Source organism: Nycticebus coucang, chromosome 13 (assembly GCF_027406575.1).
Source record: "Nycticebus coucang isolate mNycCou1 chromosome 13, mNycCou1.pri, whole genome shotgun sequence".
NCBI lineage: Eukaryota > Metazoa > Chordata > Mammalia > Primates > Lorisidae > Nycticebus > Nycticebus coucang.
This window is the reverse complement of record NC_069792.1, coordinates 103,073,222-103,087,779: the sequence shown is the minus strand read 5'-3', so window position 1 is coordinate 103,087,779 and position 14,558 is coordinate 103,073,222. Positions and strand designations below refer to the sequence as shown.

Genomic DNA, 14,558 nt, shown 5'->3' with positions numbered 1-14,558 from the left:
TTTTTTTTGAGACAGAATCTTATTATGTCGCCCTTGTAGAGTAATGTGACGTCAGAGTTCACGGCAACCTCAAATTCTTGGGCTTAAGCGATTCTCTTACCTCAGCCTCCCAAGTAGCTGGGACTACAGGCACTTGTTGTTCTTTAGCTGGCCCAGCCCGCGTTCAAACCCACCAGCCTGGGTGTATGTGGCCAGCGCCCTGCCCACTGAGCTACAGGTGCTGCCCTGTTGCTTGTGTGTTTTTTTTGTTTGTTTGTTTGAGACAGAGTCTCACGCTGTCACCCTGGGTAGAGTAGGTGGCATGATAGTTCACAGAATCCTAAAACTCTTGGGCTCAGGTGATCTTCCTGCCTCAGCCTCCCAAGTAGCTGGGACTATAGGCACTCACCACTATGCCCAGCCAGTTTGTCTATTTTTAGTAGAGTCGGGTTCTCACTCTTTTCTCAGGCTGGTCTTGAACTCCTGAGCTCAGGCAGTCCACCTGCCTTGGCCTCCTAGAGTGCTGGGATTACAAGAATGTTAAGTTTGTTTCTTGATGCTGCTTGTGCGTAGAATCTTTTTTCCCATCATATTTTCTGATTGTTGTTGGTATATGGGAAAGCTAGCAATCTGGATAAACATTTCTGATGATGGACTCTGGGAAGGTTGCAAGTGGTCAGCTTTAACTGTGTATTGCTTTGCGCTCCCAGGTGGCTCAGAAGCTGCCTCTTTTAGAGGGGCTTCCACTCTGGAGGGCAGGAGCCAAACAGGGCTTTTGAGCAAGAAGTTGAACAGGTGATGAGGAAGGAACAGCAGTGACTCTGGGGGAGATCCTGGCAGCTCATCCTAGACCAGGGGGCTAAGAATATGCCTGTCCCTGCATGTCATCATGGACACGCTTTTTGTCGAATCTGAAAGGTTATAGAGCCAGAGATGAAAGATTATTCCAAGGTGTGAGATGAAAGGAAAACAGAGACCCGGTGGCGCCTGTGGCTCAAAGGAGTAGGGCGTCAGCCCCATATGCTGAAGGTGGTGGGTTCAAACCCAACCCTGGCCAAAAACTGCAAAAAAAAAAAGAAAAGAAAACAGAGACCCAGCTTGTGCAATTAAAATGTCTTTATTCCATCTGGGTGCAGGTAGGGTAAGATTTCCAACTGGGGAGCAGCACCTGTGGCTCAATAGGTAGGGCATGGGCCCCATATGCCAGAGGTGGCGGGTTCAAACCCAGCCTCGGCCAAAAACTGCAAAAAAAAAAAAAAAAAAAAAGATTTCCAACTGGGAATAAATCCACACGTGGGTAATGGCGAATGGGATGTGGGGTTTAAAGGTCAGGAAGGTTGAGGTTGGGACATTACCTTTCTGGGTTGGACATCTGTTGTAAAGGTGGGGGTTGACCCATTTGCCTTTCTCAGGTGGGACATCCAGTGGGGGAGGGTAGGGGGTTGATTCTTTTAGGCAGGTCCACCCTATTTGGGCGGGGTTTGACCCTATCAGAATCAAGACCGTCAGGAATGCCAAAAAGAGCTATAGGTTTCTAATGGTTAGATTAACAAAATAAAAAAATTAATAAATGTTAAATGCTAAGTTTTTTATGTAATGTGGTCCCTCTTTTAGTTCCTGTGTCTGTGACCTGCCTCAGTAATTAAGAGAGCCAGATCCTTGCTTGGCAGAGAATATCTCACCATAATATAGCTTCTTCCCAGTTTTCTTTAAGTGACCCTTGCTGCTGAGACTTTGATCTATTATTGTTTTTGTTTTGGGTTATTCTCTATGGAGATTGCCAAAAACAAAGTTCCTGAGTCTGAAGAAGAACCTTGAGGCTATCAACTTTGTCACCAATAAGATGGGTGGGGTTATTGCCTGGCAATGGTCCTGGGTGGGTGTTTTTTATATTTGTCTAAAGTGTTAGCGGGTGCCCTGGCTTCATGAAGGGGTTCCTCACACTCCATTTCTAGTACTCTGTGGTAGTGATTCCTGGCCTGTCCCAGTCCCCAGCCCTGGGGCTCAGCGTCTGTATAGGACTTGTTATGAGCTAGTCTTTAATTTTTAAAAACTATTCAGGCCGGGTGCAGTGACTGCCGCCTGTAATCCTAACATTCTGGGAGGCCGAAGTTGGTGGATTGCTTGAGCTCAGGAGTTCGAGACCAGTCTGAGCAAGAGTGAGACTCTGTCTCTACTAAAAACAGAAACAAATAACCGAGTATTGTGGCAGGTACCTGTACTCTGAGCTACTCAGGAGGCTGAGGCACTAGGGTCGCTTGAGCCCAAGAGTTTGAAGTTGCTGTGAGGTATGATGCCACTGCACTCTACCCAGGGTGACAGAGTGAGACTCTGTCCCAAAAAATAAACAAATAAATAAAAATTAAAAAAACAGAAAACTGTTCTCACCTTCACATTTCCTGCCTGAGCTCCTGTGTTATTCTTATGGAGCAAAGCTTGGAATTGGACCTCAGAATCCTGGGGCATTGGGAGGACCAGTAAAAAGCTAGTTTCTGATGCCTGAAATAGCTGTGTTTTCCTGCAGTGTTTGCATATGTTTGCATCCTGTCACAGGCTAGTTCTAGGAGACCCAAACCTTTATCTGCAAAATCAAAAGTCAAGAAAAATTTATTTGTGCCAAAGGCATAAGAAGAAAAAAGTAAAGACAAAAGAAAATATTAAAACTAGCTGGGTGTGGTGACTCACACCTGTAATCCTAGCACTCTGGGAGGCTGAGGCAAGTGGATTGCCTGAGCTCACAGGTTCAAGACCAGCCTGAGCAATAGCAAGACCCTGGGGGCAGCGCCTGTGGTTCAGTGAGCAGGGCACCAGCCCCATATACCGAGGGTGGCAGGTTCAAATCTGGCCCCAGCCAAACTGCAACAAAAAATAGCTGGGCGTTGTGGTGGGCTCCTGTAGTCCTAGCTACTCGGAGGCTGAGGCAGGAGAATCGCCTAGCCCAGGAGCTGGAGGTTGCTGTGAGCTGTGACGCCACAGGACTCTACCAAGGGTGATAGAGTGAGACTCTGTCTCTTAAAAAAAAAGAGTAAGACCCCCGTCTCTAAAAATAGAGACATCGTGGCAGGCACCGTTTGTCCCAGCTACTTGGGAGGCTGAGGCAAGTGGATTGCCGGAGCTCGCAGGTTTGAGACCATCCTGAGCAAGAGCAAGACCCCATCTCTAAATATAGAGATGTTGTGGTAGGCATCTGTTGTCCCATCTACTTGGGAGGCTGAGGCAAAGAGGATCACTTGAGCCCAAGAATTTGAGGTTGCTGTGAGCTATGACACCACAGCACTCTACCAAGGGCAACAAACTGAGACTGTCTCAAGAAAAAGAAAACATTAAAACTAGTACATTTATTTTGTCATTTTTCACTGGACTACAACCATAGTTTGTGGTACACTTTTTTTACTTGGCAATACTCGAAGGTCATCCCTAGATAAAGACATTTTGTTGGGCAGCACCTGTGGCTCAAAGGAGTAGGGTGCCGGCCCCACGTGCTGGAGGTGGCCGGTTCAAACCCAGCCCTGGCCAAAAACTGCAAAAAAAAAAAAAAAGACATTTTGTTTTAATGCTCGCCTAAAATTCACACCCCCACCCCCTACCCCACCCCCAGCAGTCTTTTCCTTTCTCTGTCTTGCCACACACATATTGATAGCCTGGTAATGTCCTTTGGCATTTCTCCTATATGTTAATTTAATCAAATAACACCACCTCATTCAGCAACATCCAACTCTGAGTCTGGCCTGTTTGGGGCATTCTCTTTGTCATCTTGAGCCCTCAGGGGAATGTGGAATATGTCATGGCCCAGATCTACAGGTGGACCCCACACTACAGCTGGCTCAGGATCAGGCAGGCAGGCCAGTCTCAGGTCCCTGTGACAGTTACAGCCTTCAAGGTTCAGGATTTTAGTACACAAAACAAGTGCCACCCACACAGTGACCCCATTACACATTTCACTCACCCACCTGGCAGCCTAGCACAGTATAAATCTTTCTCTTCAGGTGTATGACCTGTGTGCAAAGGACCAAGGTGGCATTTGCCAAGGCACCATCCTTAATCCGTGCTCCTACCTGTGCCCACCCCTGTATGGCACCCACTGTCCAAGGGCACATCCGGCTCTCCTCAGCACTGCTGGTGCGTTCCTGAGGAAGAGTATGAGAAGCTCTACTTTTTTGTCTCTGGCAGTGTCAGGTGCTGACACCTTATGTGTTGCCATTCCAAAGGGCATAAAGTGGGATCTCATTTCTCCTTTAATTTTACTACTTTATGTATCAAATAGCCACCGGCTGCTTTGCTGGCCTGCTTGTTGGTGCATCAGGAGGGGCAGTGTGAGAGGCTGCAGGGTTCTAAGGAAGATCATGAACCTCAGGGTAGCCTTTTAGGAGCTGGTGGAGTCTAGGGGGACCTTGGAGCAGAGGACAGTCATTGTGTTGTTGTGAGAGTGTAGATGGAGGGGCCTGGCAGACTCAGGACTGCTGGGGGCTACTGGACAGTGAGGGGTGTAGGTCACAGGGCAGGAAAGAAGAGATGGGCAAAGTGGTCAGGTTCTGGATATGCTTGGAAAGTGGATCAGAAGTGGGGTGTGGGAGGAGGTGCGTGTGCATAGTCTGAGCTACAGGTGTGGAGGGTGGGCTTGGTTCAGATGTTAAATGTCTGAGATGCTGCCAGATATGCACTGCTGAGTCCCAGGGGAGGGGATTGCCAGCTCAGGGCACCAAAAAGGGGCCTCTTGGGTTCAAGTGAATATTCAGATTCATAGGATGACCATGGCTGGTGCTGGGTTCATGGAAAAGCTAGGTTTGTACTGCAGCCATTCAGAGAGTACTAGTGTGGATGGACACAAGAGGCACACAACATCAGAGACCACCTGGCCCATGCCTCCTGGTCACAAAAGCCAGCACCCTCTGTGTCTGCAGTACTGGCTACAAGACCCAGTCAGGAGGCCTGAGAGTGATTCCTGTGGGTGTTCAGCACTGGGGTCCAGCCCTGCTCTGGCAGGGCCATAATGTGAATGACTGTCTACCTCTGCTAGGTTTCCATGGGACCAGAGCTACATTCACTAAAGGTCAAGTTCATATACAGGTAAGAATGAAAGGGTTGCCAGACTTGTGGGCAAGGAGGGGAGTGGTAGTGGAAGGCACACTGAGAGAGCCCTGCTGAGAGTTAGCTATGGCCAGGGGACCCGCTGTGCCCCTGCTGCTGCTGACAGCAACAAAGACTGAAGACTGACACTAAATTTGGCTACACAGAAAGAGGAGACCCTGACCTAGGCCTCTGCGTAGGAGAGGAAGGGCATTAACTGGACAAAGTGGTGATGCAGAAGATGGCAGGTCTGTGTGCTGGTGGGTGACCCCCAGAGGAGAGCAAGGTATGGCAGGAGGAAAGGCTCTGTGCTCCTCCAGGATGGGGAGCTGTGCGACACCACTGCTTACACTCATTCTTTACTAACCCAGAACTGGTCACTGCATGTCCCATCTAGACACACAAGTTACTGAATGAACCTTCAGTTTCTCACTGAACTGAAATTTATAGTGGTTTTTTTTTTTTTTTTTATTAAATCATAGCTGTGTACATTGATATGATCATGGGGCATCATTCACTAGCTTTACAGACCGTGGTTTTTTTGTTTGTTTGTTTTTGTTTTTTTTTTGAGACAGAGCCTCAAGCTATTGCCCTGGGTAGAGTGCTGTCACATCACAGCTCACAGCAACCTCCAACTCCTGGGCTTAAGCGATTCTCTTATCTCAATCTCCCAAGTACTACAGGCGCCCAGCCAATTTTTTGGTTGTAGTTGTTGTTTGGCAGGCCCGGGCTGGATTTGAACCCACCAGCTCTGGTGTATGTGGCTGGCACCTTAGCCACTTGAGTTACAGGTGCCGAGCCCTGAAATTTATAGGTTTTGACATCTGATTTCCCACATGTGCCTATCTGTCCTCATCTTTCCCTTTGTCAGAAGCTTGCTGGTTTGATTATAGCAGCTTCCTTACCATCTCTGGGTCTCCTTACCAAAACTGGTGAGGTGCCCCCAATCTGCTCTTTCAAATTTCTCTTTTTTTTTTTTTTTTTGCAGTTTTTGGCTGGGGCTGGGTTTGAACCCACCACCTCTGGCATATGGGGCCGACGCCCTACCCTTTGAGCCACAGGCACCACCTGCTCTTTCAAATTTCATTCTGATCTGTTCCACAGCATCCACTCTTAGTGTAAGTTCCAAGGTAGTTTCATTTGCTCCTTTAAAATACTTCATTGGAATCCTAATTACAATTGCATTGCATTCACACAAAAACATGCACACACATTTGAGGGGAATGTATTTTTTTTTTTTTTTTAAGAGACAGAGTCTCACTTTGTCGCCCTCAGTAGAGTGCTGTAACATCACAGCTCACAGCAACTTCCAGCTCTTGGGCTTAGGTGATTCTCTTGCCTCTGCCTCTGGAATAGCTGGGACTACAGGCGCCCCCCACAACGTCTGCTATTTTTTTGTTGCAGTTTGGCTGGGGCCAGGTTTGAACCTGCCACCCTTGGTATATGGAGCTGGTACCCTAGTCGCTGAGCCACAGGCGCCGCCAGGAATGGACATTTTTGGAGAACAACAGAGCAGGGAGGTTGGGAGTCAGCCCCTCTCCACACCCTGTCTCCCTCTCCTGTTCTTCAGAAGCAGCCGCTGTTCTTGTGTTCTTGTTATTGTGTTGTTCAAACGTCGTCCATGCAGCTAGACAAACATACCTGGCGTTTTATAAAGATAGTGGGAAGCAGCACACCCTGTAGTCCCAGCTGCTCAGGAGGCTGATGTAGAGGATGGCTGGAACCCAGAAGTTCAAGTTCAGCCTGGGAAACATAGCAAGATCCTGTCCCTAAAAAAGAAAAAGGTCACAGGGTTGTGCTGTGCCTTGACTTCCTGGCCACACACCCTGCCCTCTCGGTGGCCCAGGACACCTACTGTTCCATTCATGAAGTGTCTTTCTCTTGGGGGGCCCAGGTGAGTCACCAGGTATAAGAGAGGTTTGGCTGCACTCTTGTACTGCCTTTTTCTGGAATGATCTACCCACTTTGGTCATCTAGTGGATGTCTGGGTCTCTGTCACAGACTCCTCCCTTTCATGCCCAGAAGACTGAACCCCATCCTGCACAGGACCACGGTGCCAGGAGAGCTGCTTGGGTGTGTCAGAACATGTTGGCTCACCAAGCCCTGGTGGGTTCCTGGGGCCGTCCACCAGCAGGCCGCCCCTTCTCACTTGAAAGCGTCATTCCTGTTAGGTGCTCAGACCACATCCCTGGGTTCCTCTGAGTTGGGTTCATGTCATGTGCCCACCTACAACACCCTGTTTGAGCCAATAGGTTGAAAGCCCTTGCCTGGTCAGAGCACCAGGCTGCCAAAGGATATTGGGCACAACGAAGGCCTGAGGGTGTGTTCCACCTCCTCACGAGAGGCAGCATAGCCCCATGTGACTTGGTGACAGTCTGGTGCCTGTGTCAGGGCCCCAGTGCAGAATGCACAGGGCCCTGGTGAGTTGCTGTTCTTCTGTGGTCAGAACCATGAATAGGCCCAGGTGAGCTTGGCAGACAGCCCAGAGTCCTTGCCAGCTTTTCCCCACAGAGCTGTGATCAGTCAACCACAAGGACGCCAGGGGTCTTAAGGCTTGGGACCCCGAGCCTTAGGGGCCGCCGGTGCCCTACAGTTGGTGTCGAGAGACCCTTGGCATGCAGTGCATGGGACCTTCCTGGGATAACCACAGAGCCCAGTAACTGTGTTTGGGGCCTGGATGGGTTCGGGAACTGTAGGGTCAGAGTTAATGGAGTTAATGGGGAGGTGCTGGGGCGGCTGCAGCTCCTTGGGTATCTTTCTGCATAAGGCCCAAGGATCCCTAAAGCTCCCCCAGGATGTAGAGGGTCTGCCAGAGAAAGGCTGGGCCCCTTATGTGCCCCCTTCCCTTCCTCAGCCTCATAGGTGCCTGTGATTCTGTGGTCCCCAGAGGCTCCAGGAAAGCAGGTGATGGCAGCAGCCAGGCTCCCGCCACAGCCGACCAGACCCCAGGTGAGCCATCCCTGTGGTCTCTGCAGTGCCTCAACCCCACACTTAGGAGTTCCTGAAATCTGTGGCCCTGTCCCACTGTCTCCTTGGTTTACATGGCCCCCCACTCCCATCCACCCATGGCACACATACTGAGTCCCCTTCATAGACGTTGAGGGTCAGTTTTTCCCACAGAAGCCCTTGTCGTTCCAGGCCGAGGTGACCTTCGAGGATGTGGCTGTGCTCCTCTCCCAGGAGGAGTGGGACCGTCTGGGCCCTGCTCAGAGGGGCCTCTACCGAAATGTGATGATGGAGACATATGGGAATGTGGTCTCACTGGGTAAGCCCCTCCACGGGCTGGGACTGTGTGAGGCTTCCCAGGGAGGGGCTCCTCCCCCTGGTGGGGGCCAGGGCAGGCTGGTCCTGTGGACTCACTCATCACTGCCCTACTTGCTCAGGTCGGGCAAGTGGTCAATCCTGTCCATCTTCCTATCCCCACAGATGGGAGGGGCAAGGGCACAGGGGCTAGATAAATGTATAAATAAAGGACTTACCTCCCCATGAGCAGGACTTCCAGGAGCCAAGCCTGAAGTCATCTCTCAGCTGGAGCGAGGGGAAGAGCCATGGGTCCTGGACAGAAAGGGAGCTAAGGAGAGCCAGGGCCTGGGGAGTGGCCACTCAGGTGAGTAAGGAGAGCTGCCCCTCCTTCCCTGAGGGCTGAGTGGGTTCTAGCACGGCTGTGGGCCCAGTTCAGACTGGGCTGCTGACAGAAGTGGCTGCCACCTGGGGAGACATCTGTCAAGCCTCCAACCAAAGGAATCTGTGGGCTGAGGCTGCTGAGTCAGGTAGTCATTCGTAACAGGAATTGAGTGCAACAGTGAATCTCGATGTGCAGAGGTCAGATCAGGGTATGGCTGTCCCTGACCAGAGGGACAAAGATTAGTTAGCCAGGTTCCGTCCTAATGGGACATTCAGGTTTTGAGGGTTACTTGATTAATTTTGAAAACAAGAGTAAAGCCTAGGCTCAGAGCCCGTAGCACAGTGGTTATGGCGCCAGCCACATACAGCGAGGCTGGTGGGTTCAAACCCAGCCCGGGCCAGCTAAACAACAATGATAAATGCAACAAAAGAAAAATAGCCAGGCCTTGTGGCGGGCGCCTGTAGTCCCAGCTACTTGGGAGGCTGAGGCAAGAGAATCGCTTAAGCCCAAGAGTTAGAGGTTGCTATGAGCTGTGATGCCATGGCACTCTACCAAAGGCAACATAGTAAGACTCTGTCTCAAAAAAAAAAAATAGGGCGGCGCCTGTGGCTCAGTGAGTAGGGCACCGGCCCCATATGCCGAGGGTGGCGGGTTCAAACCCAGCCCCGGCCAAACTGCAACAAAAAAAAATAGCCGGGCGTTGTGGCGGGCGCCTGTAGTCCCAGCTGCTTGGGAGGCTGAGGCAAGAGAATCCCGTAAGCCCAAGAGTTAGAGGTTGCTGTGAGCCGTGTGACGCCACGGCACTCTACCCGAGGGCAGTATAGTGAGACTCTGTCTCTACAAAAAAAAAAAAAAAAATAGAGGGTGGTGCCTGTGGCTCAGTGGGTAGGGCGCCGGCCCCATATAGCAAGGGTTCAAACCTGGCCCCAGCCAAACCAGAAAAAAATAGCTGGGCGTTGTGGTGGGTACCTGTAGTCCCAGCTACTTGGGGGGCTGAGGCCAGAGAATCTCCTAACCCCAGAGTTGGAGGTTGCTGTGAGCTGTGTGATGTCATGGCACTCTACCGAGGGTGATAAAGTGAGATTCTGTCTCTACAAAAAAAAAAAAAAAAAAAGAGTAAAGCCTAAAGGTAGAAGGGAAGCCTCCCAGCCTGACACTCAAGGTGAAGGGCTCAAAGCTGTTTTAGGTTAAGAACAAGGTAAAGTTGGGCATCGCCTGTGGCTCATTTAGTAGGGCGCCGGCCCCATGTGCCAAGGGTGGCGGGTTCAAACCTGGCCCCAGCCAAACTGCAACCAAAAAATAGCCGGGCGTTGTGGCGGGCGCCTGTAGTCCCAGCTACTCGGGAGGCTGAGGCAAGAGAATCGCTTAAGCCCAGGAGTTGGAGGTTGCTGTGAGCTGTGTGAGGCCATGGCACTCTACCGAGGGCCATAAAGTGAGACTCTGTCTCTACAAAAAAAAAAGAACAAGATAAAGTCACCCACCATCCTCAGACCATGTAACCCTGTACTGGGGACACCAGGTGTGAAATAAGAAAAACTAAACAAAGCAACAAAAGCTATTAGAATTGGAGAGGAAAAAGAAAATGTTTGCAGTTCATGTGATTGTCAATTTAAAAAAAGATGATTAGAATTCATAAGAGAGGCTGGGTATGTATGTGGCTTATGCTTATAACTCCAGCATTTTAGGAGTCCAAGGCAGGAGGATCACTTAAGGCTTGGAGTTTGAGACCAGCCTTAGAAACATAGCAAGACCCTGTCTCTACTAAAAATTAAAAAAATAGCCAGGCCAGTTACTGGCAGGCACCTGTAATTGCAGCAACTCAGGGAGGCAGAGGCCGGAGGATCTTGCTAGCCCACCAAACAGTGACGGCTGCAACCAAAAAATACCCAGGCGTTGTGGTGGGTGCCTATAGTTCCAGCTACTTGGGAGGTGGAGGCAGGAGAATCGCTTGAGCCCAGGCAGGAGAATCGCTTGAACCAGACCTGGCTCCAGGAGTTTGAGGTGGCTGTGAGCTGTGATACCACAGCCCTCTACTCAGGGCAACAGCTTCAGGCTCTGTCTGAAAAAAAAAAAAAATTTTTCTGGCAGCGTCTGTGGCTCAAAGGAGTAGGGCGCTGGCCCCATACGCTGGAGGTGGCGGGTTCAAACCCAGCCCTGGCCAAAAACTGCAAAAAAAAAAAAAACTTTTTCATGCTGGCTCTGCACCCATAGCTCAGCGATTAGGCACCAGGGTTGGTATTTTTGAACCTCGCCCCAGCCTTCTAAACAAACAAACAAATAAATAGCTGGGCGTTGTGGTGGGCGCCTGTAGTCCCAGTTACAAAAGAGGCTGAGGCAAGAAAATAGCTTGAGCCCAATAGTTTGAGGTTGCTGTGAGCTACGATGCGACAGCACTCTACCGAGGGCAATATAGTAAGACTCAGAAAAAAAAATTCACAGACTCGGCACCCATAGCACAGTGGTTATGGTGCCAGCCATGTACACTGAGGCTGGCGGGTTCGAACCCAGCCTTGGCCAGCTAAACAACAATGACAACTACAACAAAAAGATAGCTGGCCATTATGGCAGGCACCTGTAGTCCCAGCTACTTGGGAGGCTGAGGCAAGAGAATCACTTAAGCCCAAGAGTCTGAGGTGGGCTAAGATTCTTGTGAGCTGTGATGCCATGGCACTCTACTGAGAGGACAAATTGAGTCTCAATAAAAAGAAAAAAAAGGGCGGTGCCTGTGGCTCAAAGGAGTAGGGCGCCGGCCCCATATGCTGGAGGTGGCGGGTTCAAGCCCAGCCCCGGCCAAAAACTGCAAAAAAAAAAAAAAGAAAAAAAAATTTGAGTGGGCGGCGCCTGTGGCTCAAGGAGTAGGGCGCCGGTCCCATATGCCGGAGGTGGCGGGTTCAAACCTAGCCCCGGCCAAAAAAAAAAAAAAAAACCACAAAAAAAAAAAAAATTCACAAGAGAAATTATCATTGTTGCTAGATAAAAAAATTAGTTGTATTTCTATTCTCAGCATCAAGCAAAAGTATAATGTTTTAAAAGATAACATGGTCGTATCAGGAATATAAGGCATCTAGGAATAAATCTAACAGGCAATACCTTTGTGGAGAAAATCATAAAAGGGAAGATGCCTTTTAAGTACTATTGACTTGGAGAAGGTGACCTCGGGTCAGCCTGTGTTGCCAGGACATACTGCCCACCGGGGCTGGTGTGGTGGCACAGGCAACCCTCCACTGGCTGGGTGGTACCAGCATCACAGCTGTGCTGGCTTCCCCTCAAAAGCTACTCCTTGTTTCTAAAGAAACAGAAGTAAGGGCAGCAGGTGTAAGCCAGCTGTCTTCAGAGGAACAGTAGCCGTGCCAGTGTCAGGTGGGTTGGACTCTTGGTGGCACATGTCATGTTGTGGGGACACTGAACAGGGTTTCTGCTTATTGTAGCTGCAGAAGGAGGCAGGAAAACATGGAGAGTGTTTGTAGCTGCTGCAAACCAGACCTGGGCTCTCTGCTGGCCTCTGAGCACCCCCCTGGTGGAGAGCTCAGATGCTATTTGAGTGCCTTTTGGATTCGGCGCCAAGAGACTGTACTTTGGAGATGAGAAGATTTTGCACAGAAGCACCTGGTCACCCCACCTCTAGCATGGCCACAGAGAAGTGAGCGAGATGTAGATTACTAATGAGCACAGAAGCAGATGCCTCACTGCTGCTGGTATCAAAGCCATCAGGAGCAGAGTGTGCCAGGTCATTGTCCTGGGAATTCCTCAAGATAGATTCGTGTCTGCACCTGCCCAGCCCCACACTGTAGTTTTTAACTTCATGAGTTGTACTTACATGTTGTAATGGGAGTGAAAGGATTTTGCCTCTCTGAAGGGCTGTTTTGTTGTCATTTTAACTCTGTTCCTTTGCCAGAAAATCTCAGATATGATGGCAGTACAGCCTATATGCAACAAGACAGTTTATCTTGTCCATGGGGTAAGTATATCTCTGATCTTTATAATTCCGTACAATCCCTGAAGGTGTTAATGCTTCTGTTTCACCAGAATGCAGAGACTCCCAGGGTGAAATGAAGTTCATTATACAACTCACACAGTCCCTAGAAAACACTAGAGAGGGGTTTTTAATTAAAATTTATTTCTGTGCAAGCACTTTTTTTCCCTTTATTTTGTCACTCTTTTTTTTTTTTTCACTTTTGGCTGAAGCCGGGCTTGAACCCGCTACCCCCTGGTATATGGGGCCAGTGCCCTACTCCTTGAGCCACAGGCGCTGCCCATATTTTGTTACTCTTAAAATACACTTCCTGGGCTGGCCCTATGGCTCACACCTGTAATCCCAAACACTCTCTGGGAGGCTAAAGTGAGTGGATTCCTTGAGCTGAGGAGTTTCAGATCAGCCTGAGCAAGAGTGAGACCCCATTTCTAAAAATAGAAAAACTAGTCAGGAATGGTGGTGGGCATCTGTAGTCGCAGCTTACTGGGAAGACTGAGGCAAGAGCATCGCATCGCTTAAACCCAGGGCTTTGAGGTTGCTGTGTGCCATGAGCTGTGATGCTTATCCAGGGCTAAAGCGTGAGACTCTGTCCTTTTTTTAAATTATTATTATTATTATTATTTTGTAGAGACAGAGCCTCACTTTATCGACCTGGGTAGAGTGCCATGGCATCACACAGCTCACAGCAACCTCCAACTCCTTGGCTTAGGCGATTCCCTTGCCTTAGCCTCCAGAGTAGCTGGGACTACAGGCACCTGCCACAACTCCTGGCTATTTTTTTGTTGCAGTTTGGCCCGGGCCAGGTTTGAACCCACCGCCCTTGGTATATGGGGCCAGTGCAGTACCTGCTGAGCCACAGGCACTGCCCTCTGTCTTTTTCTTTTTTTTTTTTTACATTTGTAGAGTTTTATTCCTCTTTTTTTTTGCAGTGTTTGACTGGGTTTGGGTTTGAACCCGCCCTACGCCCTACTCCTTTGAGCCACAGGGGCTGCCCTTTTTTTTTTTTTTGAGACAGTCTCACATTATTGCCCTCAGTAGAGTGCCTTGGCATCACATAGCTCACAGCAACCTCCAACTCCTAGGCCTAGGCCATTCTCTTGCCTCAGCCTCCCTAGTAGCTGGGACCACAGGCGCCCGCCACAATGCCCGGATATTTTTTTGTTGCAGTTTGGCCACAGCCGGGTTTGAACCCGCCACCCTTGGTATATGGGGCCGGCGCCATACCCACTGAGCAACAGGCGCCGCCCGAGACTCTGTTTTAAAAAAAAAAAAATGGCTGTGGCTCAGTGAGTAGGGCGCCTCCCCCATATGCCGAGGGTGGCGGGTTCAAGCCCAGCCCCGGCCAAACTGCAACAAAAAAAAAATAGCCGGGCGTTGTGGCGTGCGCCTGTAGTCCCAGCTGCTCGGGAGGCTGAGGCGAGAGAATCGCGAAAGCCCAAGAGTTAGAGGTTGCTGTGAGCCGTGTGACGCCATGGCACTCTACCCAAGGGCAGTACAGTGAGACTCTGTCTCTACAAAAATATATATATATATATCCCAGTGTTACCAAGAAGCTGTCCCTTAAGTCTGGAAGAGGGCACTAGGGAGGCCATACAGAGAGGCGGCATCTGCAAAATAGGTAGGTTCAGTGCTCAGGGTGGACTTGGGTGGGGTGTGAGGGTAGGTGGAGGCCAGGTGAGATGGATGGTATGAGCCACAAGGAGGTTGAAGGGAGCACAGAAAATGCTTAGATCCAGTGAGACAGGCCCATCAGGAGAGGAAACAGACAAAAGTAAATATTATTTGTTTGTGCTACCATTTCTGTGCGACAGTCAGAGGGGCAGACTCTCTGGGCTTTCCCCCCCACAAATTCTGTACCAGCCACTTTGAAAGAGCATGTTTTAAGTTTGTATTATTTTTTCTTTGAGACAGAAT

At 49.8% G+C, this 14,558-nt stretch overlaps 1 protein-coding gene across 5 annotated transcripts in view; it reads left to right on the top strand.

Moving 5' to 3' along the window:
- ZNF250 (zinc finger protein 250) overlaps positions 1-14,558 on the top strand; it is a 124,016-nt gene that overhangs the window by 7,017 nt on the left and 102,441 nt on the right. For 2 of the 5 annotated variants that reach the window (XR_008373741.1, XM_053558205.1), the window contains exons 2-5: positions 7,901-7,995; positions 8,185-8,311; positions 8,540-8,653; positions 12,567-12,629. Coding sequence is in view for 4 of the 5 variants with exons in the window: in XM_053558205.1 (XP_053414180.1) it covers positions 7,954-7,995; positions 8,185-8,311; positions 8,540-8,653; positions 12,567-12,629 (346 nt within the window). In the remaining variant the exon portion in view is untranslated. Of the gene's footprint in view, positions 1-7,900; positions 7,996-8,184; positions 8,312-8,538; positions 8,654-12,099; positions 12,630-14,558 lie in introns of those variants that run through there. The other 3 variants (XM_053558206.1, XM_053558207.1, XM_053558208.1) reach the window with 3 other exon arrangements.